Raw genomic sequence first — 13,923 nt, 5'->3', positions numbered from 1 at the left:
ATCGCTACCCCTTTCCCCATTCGACCTCCCCTCCAGCCCACTCCACCACCCTTAAATCTACCTGCATATCAACCAGTGTCCCACCACCCTTCTCCAATCAACCTGCATGGTCCCCTCACCCGTTTCCACCTACTCGACTGCTAACTTTTCTTGTATTTTTTTTCCTGTTTTGTTCGGTCATTACCTTTGTTTCAATCCAACTTTCTTTCCTGCTATCATTTCGTCTGTTTTCAATTTTTATGTCCGTGTGCCTCACCTTCGTTCGGCCCGTTTAACCCTACTATTTCTCGGTTTCCTGGCTTTTTGTTGTGTTTTGGTATCATTTGTCTCGATAGTGAGGCTTCTCAGGTGTTTAGGTTTATCTTTGTTTTGGGTGCTATTTGGGGCTTGCTCAAGAAGGTAGGTTGACTTGGTTGGAATTTCTGTCACAAGTTGCACCAACATTAGTGCGATTTCAATCCCAGATTTCAGTTGTGAATCGCATCGACTAATGTGAATGATTCAATTTTATAAGTCTATGATGAATGTCGCAAGCAACTGTGTAAATTTATTTATTTATTTTATAATTTTTAATTAATATTCATATAAATTAAATCTAAAAAATATATTTAATAAAGTTTTGAAATTTTTAATAGTTTAATAAAATAATAATAATTTTCTTACAAATTTTAAATTTAAAGGGTGAAATTAAACACATCAAGAAGGCAGACCGATTCATGACATGATCTAAACCTTTTTTTTCTGTAACATTTTAGTATTATAGTAGATCATACCAAGGCCTAACATGATACAACATGCCCAGAAGTTCCTAGACAGTGCCTTAGGTTCTCTTCATCTAGTGAATTGACCTGATCCACAAGGTTTGCATTGTAGTGCACCATAGAGCCTGACTCACCAACAAAACGAATCACACTTAGGCTAGTTCGACATGACCTATCGCCATGTCTAGATGGAATCCTTGTTTCTTCGAACATTGGGTGATGAAACAAGGGTGGGAAATAATCATTGCTTTTAATAGTTATAGGACTATTTTCCACTTAAGTTTTAGTCTATTTTCAAAAATACATTCGTAATATTTTCAAAACTCAAACACTTATTTATGTGCTAATTTTTGTTATAAACAAAGGTAAAATCATCATTTTACTACTAAATCCTAAAAATTTATATTATTTTTCTCTTTAATGTAGAAAACTAACCATTCCCCTTACAATTAAATTTTGAAAAGTTGTATTCTCTCTTTAGAGTTTTTTGTTCCATCTCCGATGACTAAATGTCGTTCCCACCATCGATCGACTTTTATACTATTTTCTTCTCCCACCATCAACATTCCCATTAGATCAATTTCATTGGATGAAAACGAACCATTTTTATCTAATGAATCGTTTTTGTCTCTTTGTTGGACAAAAATAATTCATCTTTATTCAACGAAACTGGTTCGGTGAAAATGTCGATGGTAAGAGAAAAAGATGATGGAAATGTCGATTGATGGCGAGAACAACATCTGATCATCAGAGATGGAAGAAAAACCTTAGGAGAAAAATGTAACTTTTCAAAGTTTAATTATTTAAGGGGGGAATTGTTAGTTTTCTAAATTAAAAGGAGAAAATAATATAAATTTTTAGGGTTTAATGGTAAAATAACAATTTTATTTTTGTCTCTAACAGAAAATAACCCTTATGTGAGTGTTTGAGTTTTTATAATGTCACAAATGTGTTTTTCAGAATTGGCTAAAATTTGGATGGGAAATAGTCCTTGCCCCTTTAATATTTAGGAAATTAACAACATGCGTGACCCTACATGCATAGACCCTCACTATGCGTATTATTTGCGCTCGCGTGTTATTCGCATATTAAACATATTCAAAAAAAATTTTGAACCTAAACATATTAAATTCATACTTTAAGTCTTTCTAGTATTAAACACAAATTATACACCATATTTTACGTTTGCTATATATTTTAATTTTTTACTAAATTTAAAATATAAAATTATTTCTTTTATTTTTAATTATTTACAAAAATATCACATCATTTAAAAAAACTCAAGAACATTTATTTCTTAATTTTAAGTTCTAATTTTTTGTTTTCCTTTTTTATGACCTATATAAAAATTCACTCTAATTTGAAATTGAAAATCTAAACCGATTAATTTATTTATTTTTCTCAACTAACTAATACGTTACTTATTATATAAAAAATTTTAATTATATATTATATTATATTATATTTAATAATTAATTAAATATTTTATATTTAAATTACTATATTAATTTTTAATAAAATATTCATAAAAGGTTGTAAAATTATTATCATATTATCATACTTTTATAAATATATTATTAACTATATATTATATATATTCTATTTTCCATTTTTTCTGTATATAAATTTTAAAAATATTTTTTTATAAAAATATTTTTTATTATCATATTAATATAATTTATATATTGTTTTTTTCCCGTTCCAATATTTACTACCCAGGGCATAGACAGCCTGTAAAATAATTGATAATGTTGAGGAAGAACCTTCATATTAAAATAACAATTTATGATAACACAAAATTACAGTCTGATTGGCCAAATAAAAGAAAAATCAAAGCCCGAGAAAGGTACAAGTACCAACTAGAAGTAAAACCACTGGCATTCCCATAAGCTGCCCACAGAAATGAAACTTTAAACTGTGGGCTCGTAACAAGACCAGTCACATCATTTTGATTGATTGATTATTTAAAACAAAAGTTTCTCCACCAAACAAAAGCCACACTCAAAAGACTCTTGAACCATTTAACTTGTTTTATCACATAACAGCAAAGCAGACAACAGAAATTTCAGTGGGCAGGTTTTTGAATGACAAAGGCCATGCGCTGAACATGTTTCTGATTGTCAAATGCCAAACAACGAATATAAGCATTTGGGTATGTCTTTTTGCACTCATGGATTTCATTCAGAACTTGAGATGAGTCGTTGCAGCCAAACATTGGCAATTTCCACAGGGTCCAATATCTCCCGTCATAGTATCCTGGCATCCTACTATTCTCCCTGTGCACATGTCCCACCTAACCAAAATTTTATACAAGAAAAATAAAGGCCAATAACAATACAAGTTCAGTGGTTTGACAACATTAAATTCAAGAGCATGATTAAGATTAGTTTGCTTATGACTGAGATTGAGTAGTTCCTACAACGGGTAACTACTACAACGGGATGGCATCTGTTGTTTTGTGTGGCTTACCTCATCAAATTCAAGGCATGGAATCCATCCTTTTTTGAGCATGAAATCAACCTCCTTTGCTATTGAGTCATCTGAAAGAGGAGGGAGGTAGGAGAGGGCCTCATACTTTTTGTTATTGATCGGATTCCACGTCTATTAAACAATGCACAACACCACACATGGCACAAAAACCAGAAAAAATAAAATTGATCAGTGACCATAGTGATATATATGAAAACCTTGATGAGTAGTCACAAATTATTAACTAATCAAGTCACTTACCTTCATGCATGTAGTTTTTGAACCATTTGAGGTGGTTTTCCTCCTCCATGCAATAGTCTCCATGACAGGAAACAAAGTATTTGAGTTGGGTTTGAGGCCAATATAGCCAGATGCAGCAACTGGATTTGATAAGAAGCTGGTAGACATCTTCTTCTTCAGTGTGTTTCAAGAACAAGATTGATGATAAAAACAGAGAGAGCAGGAAAGATGGTGGTAGAAGATCAGATCAATATTGAATATTTTAGTTTTGAAGGCAATGAAACGGTTCAAGATAAAGACACAAGGGGTTGGCTTAGATGTTTGTGAAGTGACGTAAGGGAGATATCAGAAAACAATAATTAAAGACAAATTGCACAATGCAATGGAGCATTTACTAAAGCTCTTTCGCTTTGGTTTCATCACCGGCTACTGGTTTTTACTTTTTTCTCCTCTTACAATAAAAAAATATTCCTCCACTCACATGCATCCAGCTCTCCAGTGGGCCAAATCAAGACATCTCTTGCAATATATCTTCATTTGCCTGATGCAAGCGCACTTTTTTGTCCCCAAATTTTCTTCTCGACGAGAAAATGCTTACCTGGCTAAGGACATCAGTGGAACGGTTGAATTAACACAAAGGGTGACTCCGTTGGCTTTTCTGAGTGCTTGAATATTAAAATTGGGTGGATGTGGCCATAGGTATTTGTTTCGAAAATGGTTGGATGTCCATTGCATGCCAAGTGGAAAATGTTTTGTTCAACGTTCAGATGCCAAGTTTGCAGTCTATATAGCTGGTAACTTTCTTGAAGTTACTGAGAATCTATTGCCAAAATTCTTATAACCCTTCGGTAAGATTCTGCTGGCCAAATAGAATAAGGAGCATCCTTCCAACAGGATCAGTGTAAATGAAGACAACATACTCATAGGACATGATCAACCGACTATGCTACAAGCGGCAATATAATACTCAATTGTTCCTGTTTGATAGATGCTTCGAAAATTTGCACATACATGCAAAATCCAACACAAAATTGTTAAGCTCCTTTTTTTTCCAGAGGCCGAGAATGACTAGCCTCACCACAAGAAAAACAGGGTAAGATGACATGCTACCAACGGACAGGTGAATTGGATGTTGTGTAAAGGCATTTCCAAATGAGAATGCTTCTCTCAACTTAATAGTGCAACATTTGCAACAGAGAAACCTTCAAGTTCCTTTCTCAGTAAATTCAATGTTTTGTAGATGTCTGCCCGATGAGAATGAGATTTATCATCAACTACAAACTTATGAAAAACCCCATCAACCTCAATGAAGCTCCAAGCAGAAACTGTGACTACTTCCCTATCTTTCATCAGTTTCCTGAGTCTTATCACATCTTCCCAGCAACCCATAGAGGCATAGATGTTGGCTAGAAGGACATACCGTCCACCGTGTTGTGGCTCTAACTCAATCACAAGCCTTCCCACCCGCTCAACTAAGTCAATTTGACCACGCATTACACATCCATGTAGCAATGATCCCCATATAGCTCCATCAGGTTCCATTGGCATACTCTTTATCAATATCTCAGCCTCCTTAACTAGTCCAGCTCGAACCAATAGATCAACCATGCACCCATAATGCTCAATCAGAGGATGAATTCCATAAACTTTACACATCCGACTGAATAACCGCCATGCTTCACTAACCAATGTTTGATGATTACACACAGTAAGAACTCCAACAAAAGTCACAGCATTAGGTTTAGGTCCCCTTTTTTCCATCTCCTGGAAAAGTTCAAGTCCTGCATCATTCATCCCGTGCATGGCCAGCCCTAATATCATCACACTCCAAGTCATTACATCTCTATACACCATCTTATTGAAAATTTCACAAGCATTCTCAATGCACCCACACTTTGCATAGAAGTCGATAAATGCAGTTCCCAACTCAAGTTCATACTCAAAATGATTTTTATCTACAAAATCATGGACCCATTTCCCTTCTCTAAATGCACCTACAACTGCACAAGCATTAAGAACACTGACCAAAAGAGACGCATTAAGCTTCACATTATCAAAACTCTTCAACTCCTGAAACAACCCAATTGCCTCATTAAAACAATGGTTTTTCACATACCCAGAAACCATTGCACTACAAGCAACATCATTTCTCTCAGGCATTGAATCAAACACTTCGCGCGCTTCAGAAACAAAACCATTACCACAATACCCACTAATCAAACTAGTCCAACAAGCCACATTCCTGTTCAAATTAGCATCAAACACAGCACAAGCTTTATCCATTAATCCAAAATTAGCGTACATACTTACAACAGAACTAGTAACAAAAACGTCACAAATATGTCCCAATTTAAGCACATGAACATGAACCATATCAAGCAAAAATAAAGAAAAACAAGCCTTAGCTAAAACCGTGAAAGTTCTAGCATTTGGTGCAATGCCAAGACTTAACATTTTTCTGTAAACAAAGAGACCCATTTCAGGTTTTGAGCTTTGCAAAAAACCCCGTATCATGGAATTGAAATCAAAGACATGGGGTGTTGGAATACGATTGAAAAGAGTCTGCGCATAGTGTAAATCACTAGCATGTGGTGATAGGGCGCAAAAAGCTAAGATTTTGCTGGTTATGAAGGTGAAACGAGAGATACCATTTGTGATTGTCTGTGCATGGATTTGTTTCAGTTGGTTCATGTTTGTACATTTTTGGAGTAAAGTAAGTATTGGAGGACATGATTTGGGTTTGAACAACAATTTGCTCATGACATTAACAGTTTTTCCAACTGCCAAACCCCTGCCTCTACCTTATATATTATGAAACCTTAAATAAACCCGTCACATCTATCATTCAAATAAAATCTTTATATCGGATTAAGACTTCTAACTTGACCGTATATGTTCAACCTCAATAAATTGATCGACCTCTTATTTTCTCTTCTGTAAATACGTCAATAAGCAAATAAGAAAGATTTTTTAGAAACATTATTTTTTTCTGTTTAACGTCACTTGTATTGTTGTAAACATGTCAAGAGAAGAATAAATTTGGCATAAAATAGCCAATGAAATCAACAAGAACTTGTTGCCTTTTCTTGATTCAATTAGCAGTAATTTGTTTCTGTCCAGGAAAATCCACATTCAAAACATTGCAGCATTGTTTTGCCATTCATAATGAGCTCATATTTTGATGAAAAATAAATAATAATAGCAACTAATAATTTTTTTTCCAGCAAGAAACAGTCAGTGATCCCATGGTCAAATTGGAAAATATAAACGAATAGGAGAGAACTGTATTGTAGAAGAAATAAATTCTAACATTCTTACAACATCATAAGAATGGCAAATCCTACTGATAAATTTAAATGATGACGATAATTGTCAATGTTAAAGGGTCTAAAGAATTATGCTATGAGCACCCTAAGTGGGTTATGCTGGCTGAGAACTAATTTTATCAGATAAAGATAATCAATGCCAAAGCTTCATGCAGAATCCAGCAGGCACAACTGAGGATCTCTTGCTTGAGATGCAATCTGAAAAGGTATCCACAAGTTGCTCTGCAAGAGATGCTGGATCTCCAACAAAGGTATCAATAAACACTTTTACAATCCTTACCTCCTGTGAGGTTGCTCTCAAGCTGTACCAAGTCAAGAATTTCTGCCTAAAGTTCCTTTCTATATGTCCCTCACACTCTAGCCATCTGATCACCTTCACACAGTGCTCAAAATCTCTGTCTGAAGCACCGTTCACAGTACACTCCTTTTCTTTCCTTTCAGCACTTCTCTTTTTTGATGTGCTGTTATCTTGGGGCTCGTCTCCTTTGCCGATCCTATTTTCCATATCCTCGTTGCTTGATTTGGACCTTGCATTCCTTCCCTGTCCATCCTTGAGTATTTCTATCTTGCAGGGTGTAATCGGCAAGCTAGCTTCTGAAGTACCTACATATGGCACACATTCCATGCCAGTTGGCACTGGATTATCTAACCCATTATCAGTACTCATCTCCTCAATGAATTGGCCCTTTGGAAGATGCTTGTTCTCAAGCTTTCGGACATCAGAATTAGGCATAGAGCCATCTATATTGATGGCACGCTCTTCTTCCAACAGAGAAACTGCATCTGGCGGGGTTGCTCCTTCAACCAGAACATCACAGTCAACAGCTTCATCGGATATATGAGCAGAAGCTACTTTATCAGTGTCCTTGCAGTAAGTAAAGTAATTGTCCACTCGATCATCATTTTGGTCCCTGGCCAGAGTGACGTTATTGGTTTCGTCTTCTACAGATGATGAATTAGAAAGACTGCTATAGTTTGTAGCTGGGCTGTGACTTCTTTCCGTTATTGGGTTCGTTACATCAGCCCTGGTACTGTCAGTTGAGAACCAAACTTCACATTTACCCAACTCTTTTGTACCAACTAAGGAAACAACTTTGAACTGATAATCTGTAGCTGGAGTAAGTCCTGTGACAGCAAACCTCGGGTTTGGTGAAAACAATGTACAAGTAGGCCTAACTGGATAGTCTTCGTGAGCCTTGCGATGCCATAAGCTGTAAGAAATATTAATCACGGGGGAAGGATCTTCTGAACCCAATACGACAGTAAGGGATGTTGCATGAACATCTTCCACTCTAACCATGTTGGGAACAATCAAATTTGAATCTAAAAAAGAGATGAAAGATTTATGGGCATCAATGTGGTGAAAAACTAATAATAATGACTAATTTACAATGTTTTATTAGCAACAACCTCTTGGATTCTCCATCATTCAATGATTAAGCAAGCTATGTGTGTGACAAGAAGATGAGATAACTGAAAAGTCTTTGTTTTTAATATGATTATTTAAAAATTTAAGCAAAACTTAAAATTTCATATACCTGCCATCTGTTTGTCATTCAGAATCCCTTTATCGGGGTCAGAGTAAATTTAGTGATGATGCTGTTGAGAAAAATATACAACACAACAAAAATTACCTTTTCTTGCAGGATTGGGCAAGATGGTGTTGGAAATCATTTCCTCCAATGACTGCAAAGCAGAAGCACAGAGTTTCTGAATTTCCGGCCCTGAAGAAAGCCTGTTGACAATACCCCTACCCATCTTGACAGGTAGACCAGTTAATGGACCCACTTCAGCTTCAAGCATCTTGATAGCATCATCTACAATCTTAGAGAGACTTTGATACTTGTCAGTCCCATGAAGAAGTTTCTGGCCCAAGGAGACTCGATAACACAGTATGTCCACTCGTCTAGTATCCTTTGCCACCATAAGTTGTTTTCTCCAGCATCTAAACAAATGTAAGAAACCAATCCCAGTGAGTTTAAACTTTAAGCTTTTGTTTGCGGAAACGAGAAGTGTCATTAAAGGTAATCATCATGTTTTATATGGTAATTTTGAAAAAATAAAATAAAAAAATAGTGTGAGACCATATTTAAAACAATGTCATTTTCACTGTATGACATCAAGCAGATACCATTGGGGCCGATTAATTTAAATCAGAAGAAAGAGGTTACCATCATTTCAACTACTATGCAATAATTGAAGGCAGAACATAGGTTTTCTAATGAAAGAACGAAAGTGAAAAAGTAACTTCGGACAAAAAAGGGAAACAAACTCATCTCTAGTGACTGGCAACAGAATGCTTATGAGAATGTAGCATTGCAAACAATTTAGTAGTGCATGCCACATGCATATTGAAGTAAACATAAATTTCACAATATTAAAATTCTACTAATGATTTGACTAATTTAAATTGCTTTCTGCCAAATCAAAACACCATAATAGTTGCAGTTTCCTGTCTCAAGGAAATATCAACATCAAACACACTGAGTAATAATAATTGTGACAAACATAAACAACTAAGATCATAGTGTATGAAGCATTTACCCAAGTAAATCATTTACTTTTCCGCATGACACACAATAAAAGCTCCCATCAAGTCCCGGAAAGCATCTACCTTTTCCAATTCCAGATCTTTCATTTTTCAGGGCACACTCCAAATGGCAAGACATGCCACATGACTCCCCTTCAAATGGAGGTTCTGTGCTGCAAGTTAACCACAGGCTAGGGTCCTTATTGTCATCATACTGATGGCAGATACAGCATGAACACCGCTTGCAAAATGCATCTTCTACTCTTAAGGTAGCCCTGCAAGCCGAGTTCTTACAATATATAGCATTAACTATGTCATTGCCACCAGTGTTGATAGCAGGTTCATTCACTGGAACAGGGAGCCGAGAAGGGTTTTCAATTTTCCTCTGCTTTTTGGATGCTCTCTGAGAGGAAAAAGGAGAAGACAGAAGCTCAGCCTCAGTTTTCACCTCACGTTCCCCTGAATTCTTTTCAGAAACAAGTTTCAGAAGGTTTTCTATGATTTTCAACTTAGTCAAGCCAGTATATTTCCTCTCTTTTCCCAACTCTGCACATAGGATCTGTAAAATCTCCTGACGGGTCCATGTCTGTAGCAGTTCAGAGGCAACATGTGATCGCTTCGATAATTCATAAACTAGTTCCCTCTTCTCCTCCATACTCATCTTACTGCATCTTGATGAATCAGCTGCAACTCCTAGGGCCAAAGAAAGGGAAAAGGGTAACTAACTCATCACAAATCCCAACAGAATTTGAACAAAAAAGGAAAAGAAAATGAAAAAGAAGCAAAGGCATCATGTCCTGCCAAAAAACATTGTAATGTTGAAATACAATTAAAGTTGGCATAAAATCCTCGAAGATCTAGAACTAATGATATTACTGTCTCTATCTCTATCAAATTAAGATGATGTCTATGACCACATATATTTGACATGTCAACAGGGATAAACCAGAAACTAAATGATATTACAACTGCGGACACTTAACCAACTGACATGAAATCCAAACTACAGTCAAACCATATTCAATAGCAGCCAATTGTAAGTCTCATTTAAAAAGCTCCAGCAAAATCTGTTCATTATACTAAAAAATTAGCAATAAAACTAAGTCCAACTGAAAAGTCAGCAAAAACTTAAAAACTAATGGTTGGATTGCATTAACAAAGACATTCCAACCGCATCCAATAATGTATGCAGGTTGCTCCAATCAAAGTAGGTAAAGAAGCCTAATGTACACGTCCTGATTTATGGAAATACACAACTGCATTTGAATCTGATCCAGCTCCACCTACATGCTTCCCAGTTCCCACAAGGATCCACATAATATGGAGAAGACATCACTAGCATTATGAAATCAAATTCAGTACAGCTAACATCACAGAAATTCACCCATCAAAGTATACTTTTACACGCCACCATATTATATTATTCAATAGCACAAAGGAAACCGTGATCTCAAACTCAGCATCTAAAAAAGGCACCGAATCAAGATTAAAACAACATTAAAAAAAATAGTTAAAATCTTTTTTTTTTTCCCATAACCCACAAATTCACAGAAACACTGATCAAGAACCACTACATCGAATCTCCCGAAAGGATATTGCATCAAAATTACTATCATACGAATCAAAATTCCATCGAAGATTCAAGATTTAGCCCATCAACAAACCAAAAGCACGACTAACATTCAATACCTTGGTGAAATAATCCCTCAAAATTCAACCATGAAAATTGGGATAAATCCCCTAAATTAGACCATGAAAACCAAAAGCCAGATGAAATTTAACCATAAAAAAATCATACCAATAAATCGAAAAAAATAAAATGTAAGAATATGAGTACCCTCAAAAGAGGAAGAATCCATAGACATAGTAGCTGAATAATAACAACTCAGGCTACCACATTACCATCAAAATTCAAGCTTTATCATCAAAACCTGCAAAGCAGACAATAAGATTAAGAACCCATCAACAAAACAACCAAACAGTTAAAAAACAACACTAAATCAGACGACAAAACAAACCCACATGAACAAAAAAAAATAATTCGATGTAAACGAGAAAATAAAAAATGAGAGAAATTGAAAAAAGAAAAGAATAACAATAACAACAAATACCAAAAAAAGCAGAGTTGAAATTCTGAAGCGATAAGAGAATCCATGACGTTGGTGTTATTTTTCTTGGTTGAAAATTATAAATAAATTGCGAAAAAAAAAAATTAAGCAATTGTGCGACGTTAATGGCGCTTGATGGGTCCTGTGGGATATGGGGATTTGTTTTTCAGGACCCGAAGCATTAGTGACAGGAAGATTCGAGGACTCGTTCAATGTTGTGTTGTTAAGAGATAGAAAAAGAGGAAGAAAGAGAAAGATTTTTATAGAAAAAGAAAAAAGTAAGAAAAATTATAGATATTATATAAAAATAAAATAGCGATGTCTTTGTATAATTGGATGATGAGGAGCCTCAACAAAAGCTATAACAATTAACTAATGCGGCTGCATGTCATCTTCTCTTTCACCCTTTTCTCCGTTGACAATACAACTTTTGGTACAACAAGTAATATGCTGCTTTCATTTTATTCATTTTATTACGGTGATGAATATATTTTTTTATATATAATTTTGATATAGGGATAATATATTATTATTAATTTATTTTTAATTTAAATTTATTTAATTATATAATATTATATTTTTTATATTTTTTATAAAAAATAAAAATATATACATATAATTTTATTATTTTATTATTTATTCTCAAAATTATTGAATCAAGGTTAAGCTCGGGCAACATGATTTTGGCTCTCAAATTTGATTTTATTGTTGTTTGGCTTTGTAAGTTTACTGTTCAATTTGAATATAATATTAATAAATTTTTAAAATTTAAAATATTATATTTATATCTTTAAAATCATATTCATTAGATTTGATTGTGATTTTTTAGTTGAACTTAAACCAAATTGAAGCTAATCGTTCTTATCTTAGGCTCAAGCTAGATAAGTCGGAGCTTGATTTATGTTTAATTAATCCAAACTCAACCCCTGACACTATTATTAGGGTTTTGAATTGATTACAACACTAATCTTTGATAGCAATTTAGATATATCTTAATTAAGAGGGTTTGTTATTTGAGATTATTATGTTTGAATAATAAATTTTGGTGGACATACTTGGTTTATTATTATTACTTTGTAATAGTTTATCAATCAATTATGCTAATAATATTTTGCGTGACATCCATGGGCTGGTTATGGTAAACAAGCAAATCAGATAATGTTTCAATTGTTCATTCTTACAGATTTTTGTGTCGATTTGATTTACGTGTTAACAACCCAACGAGAGTATGCTTGAATACTAAATTTATGTATCGTTTGGTGGTGTCATGTAGGTTCAGTTCATGTGTAAAGAGGCAATAGTGATTTTATAATCATGCTGAGTTGGATTGGAATATGCCACTTATAATCACTATCAATTATAATGTATTGTTATATAATTACGTATTATTTTATTTTTAATTTAAAATTATTAATCGTAATTGATACTAAATTGGCACTCGTTATAAATACACATAATTTTATTTATAGTATTTTACTCATTTTCTTTCAATAATGTTATTTGTACTTAAAAAATGAATATTAATTTGAGATACCAATAAAAATATATAATTAAGTAATTTTAAATTAAAAATTAAATTAAATTAAATCATATGATAACATATCATTACTAATAATTAAATTAAAATTTATTATAAGTTAAATTCATATTATTTAGTTGGTGTGTTTGCACATTTGTTTGGTAATGTTTGAAAAATTAGCGTAGATTTGACCAATTTGTGTAGATTTGACCAAGTTTAAAAGAATAAAAATATTTATTATATATGTATTAATACAGTGTCCAAGATTTAAATGATGAATAATAATGCATTACTAACTTTTTTTGACTTATTCATGTATACTAATACGATTAAATTCTAATAATATTAATAAATTTATAAAAATAAATTACTTAAAAAACTTAGTTTGCATGGTATTACTAGAGAGGTGGGTATTCTCAATTGTACTCTATCTAAAAAAAATTATTAAATAATAAAATTATATATATTTCGATTTTTAAATATATTATTAAATATTTAAATAAATATTATTATGTAAATAAATTATATTTAATTAATAATAAAATAATATTTAATTATATTATAATAAAATAATTATTTTAATTCTTAATTAAGCATAACATTACTCTATATTAAATATTATTGTATTTTGATACCATAGATTTTGATTTTTCAAATTTGACGGTTGGCAAATGGTATTGAGAGTAGGCTACGTAAATATTTTGAATTTCAATTCCATTCTATGCATTTATTTATTTATTTATATATTAAAATTTGACAACTGGTTATAACCTGAAAACATTGTCAAAATAGCTTATAGGTACAAACCTTGGTTAGCTACCTCGCCGTACCTATAAAAAAAGGTTGTAAGCGAAATAAGTTATTAAAATATTCGCACCAATGAAAAAATTTCCTCTGTAATTCTGAACCGTTGAAATCTTTATTTTATAGTATAATTCATATTATATTATAAAATAATATTATTATATAT

General features: G+C 33.2%; 3 protein-coding genes across 5 annotated transcripts; all 3 read right to left on the bottom strand.

Annotated features, from left to right (window-relative positions):
* Window positions 1–2,500: 2,500 nt before the first annotated feature.
* On the bottom strand, window positions 2,501–3,830 carry LOC123195089 (ribulose bisphosphate carboxylase small subunit, chloroplastic 3-like). The gene is made up of 3 exons (XM_044608684.1): window positions 3,492–3,830; window positions 3,231–3,362; window positions 2,501–3,054 (listed from the first exon to the last, which is right to left on the bottom strand). Exons 1-3 carry the CDS (start codon window positions 3,636–3,638, stop codon window positions 2,827–2,829), a joined length of 507 nt encoding a protein of 168 aa, XP_044464619.1. The 5' UTR covers window positions 3,639–3,830; the 3' UTR covers window positions 2,501–2,826.
* Window positions 3,831–4,637: 807 nt separating this feature from the next.
* Window positions 4,638–6,161, bottom strand: LOC123194979 (pentatricopeptide repeat-containing protein At5g66520-like). Its single transcript, XM_044608498.1, has one exon. The coding sequence runs from the start codon at window positions 6,159–6,161 to the stop codon at window positions 4,638–4,640; it is 1,524 nt and encodes a 507-aa protein (XP_044464433.1).
* Window positions 6,162–6,734: 573 nt separating this feature from the next.
* Window positions 6,735–11,723, bottom strand: LOC123194740 (VIN3-like protein 2). Of its 3 annotated transcripts, none has more exons than XM_044608116.1 (5): window positions 11,438–11,723; window positions 11,229–11,257; window positions 9,341–10,019; window positions 8,431–8,741; window positions 6,735–8,119 (listed from the first exon to the last, which is right to left on the bottom strand). In XM_044608116.1, the coding sequence occupies exons 3-5, from the start codon at window positions 9,985–9,987 to the stop codon at window positions 6,930–6,932; spliced, it is 2,148 nt and encodes a 715-aa protein (XP_044464051.1). In that variant the 5' UTR covers window positions 9,988–10,019; window positions 11,229–11,257; window positions 11,438–11,723; the 3' UTR covers window positions 6,735–6,929. The 3 variants fall into 3 exon arrangements, with proteins under 3 accessions (XP_044464051.1, XP_044464050.1, XP_044464052.1); XM_044608115.1 differs by having other exon boundaries at window positions 11,164–11,257; window positions 11,438–11,721; XM_044608117.1 differs by lacking the exon at window positions 11,229–11,257.
* Between the last annotated feature and the right edge of the window lie 2,200 nt (window positions 11,724–13,923).

Source organism: Mangifera indica, chromosome 13 (genome assembly GCF_011075055.1).
Source record: "Mangifera indica cultivar Alphonso chromosome 13, CATAS_Mindica_2.1, whole genome shotgun sequence".
In the NCBI taxonomy this organism is placed as follows: Eukaryota; Viridiplantae; Streptophyta; class Magnoliopsida; order Sapindales; family Anacardiaceae; genus Mangifera; species Mangifera indica.
This window is presented reverse-complemented; position numbering and strand designations above follow the sequence as displayed.

Coding starts and splice junctions, on each gene's coding strand:
- LOC123195089 (XM_044608684.1), bottom strand. CDS start 3,638: ATGTCTACCAGCTTCTTATCAAATCCAGTTGCTGCATCTGGCTATATT. Junction 3,363..3,491: donor CAAAAACTACATGCATGAAG/GTAAGTGACTTG, acceptor ATTGTTTAATAG/ACGTGGAATCCGATCAATAA. Junction 3,055..3,230: donor CATGCCTTGAATTTGATGAG/GTAAGCCACACA, acceptor AATTTTGGTTAG/GTGGGACATGTGCACAGGGA.
- LOC123194979 (XM_044608498.1), bottom strand. CDS start 6,161: ATGAACCAACTGAAACAAATCCATGCACAGACAATCACAAATGGTATC.
- LOC123194740 (XM_044608115.1), bottom strand. CDS start 11,191: ATGTCTATGGATTCTTCCTCTTTTGAGG. Junction 10,020..11,163: donor GGATTCTTCCTCTTTTGAGG/GTACTCATATTC, acceptor CTTTGGCCCTAG/GAGTTGCAGCTGATTCATCA. Junction 8,742..9,340: donor AAAGTAAATGATTTACTTGG/GTAAATGCTTCA, acceptor ACATTTGTTTAG/ATGCTGGAGAAAACAACTTA.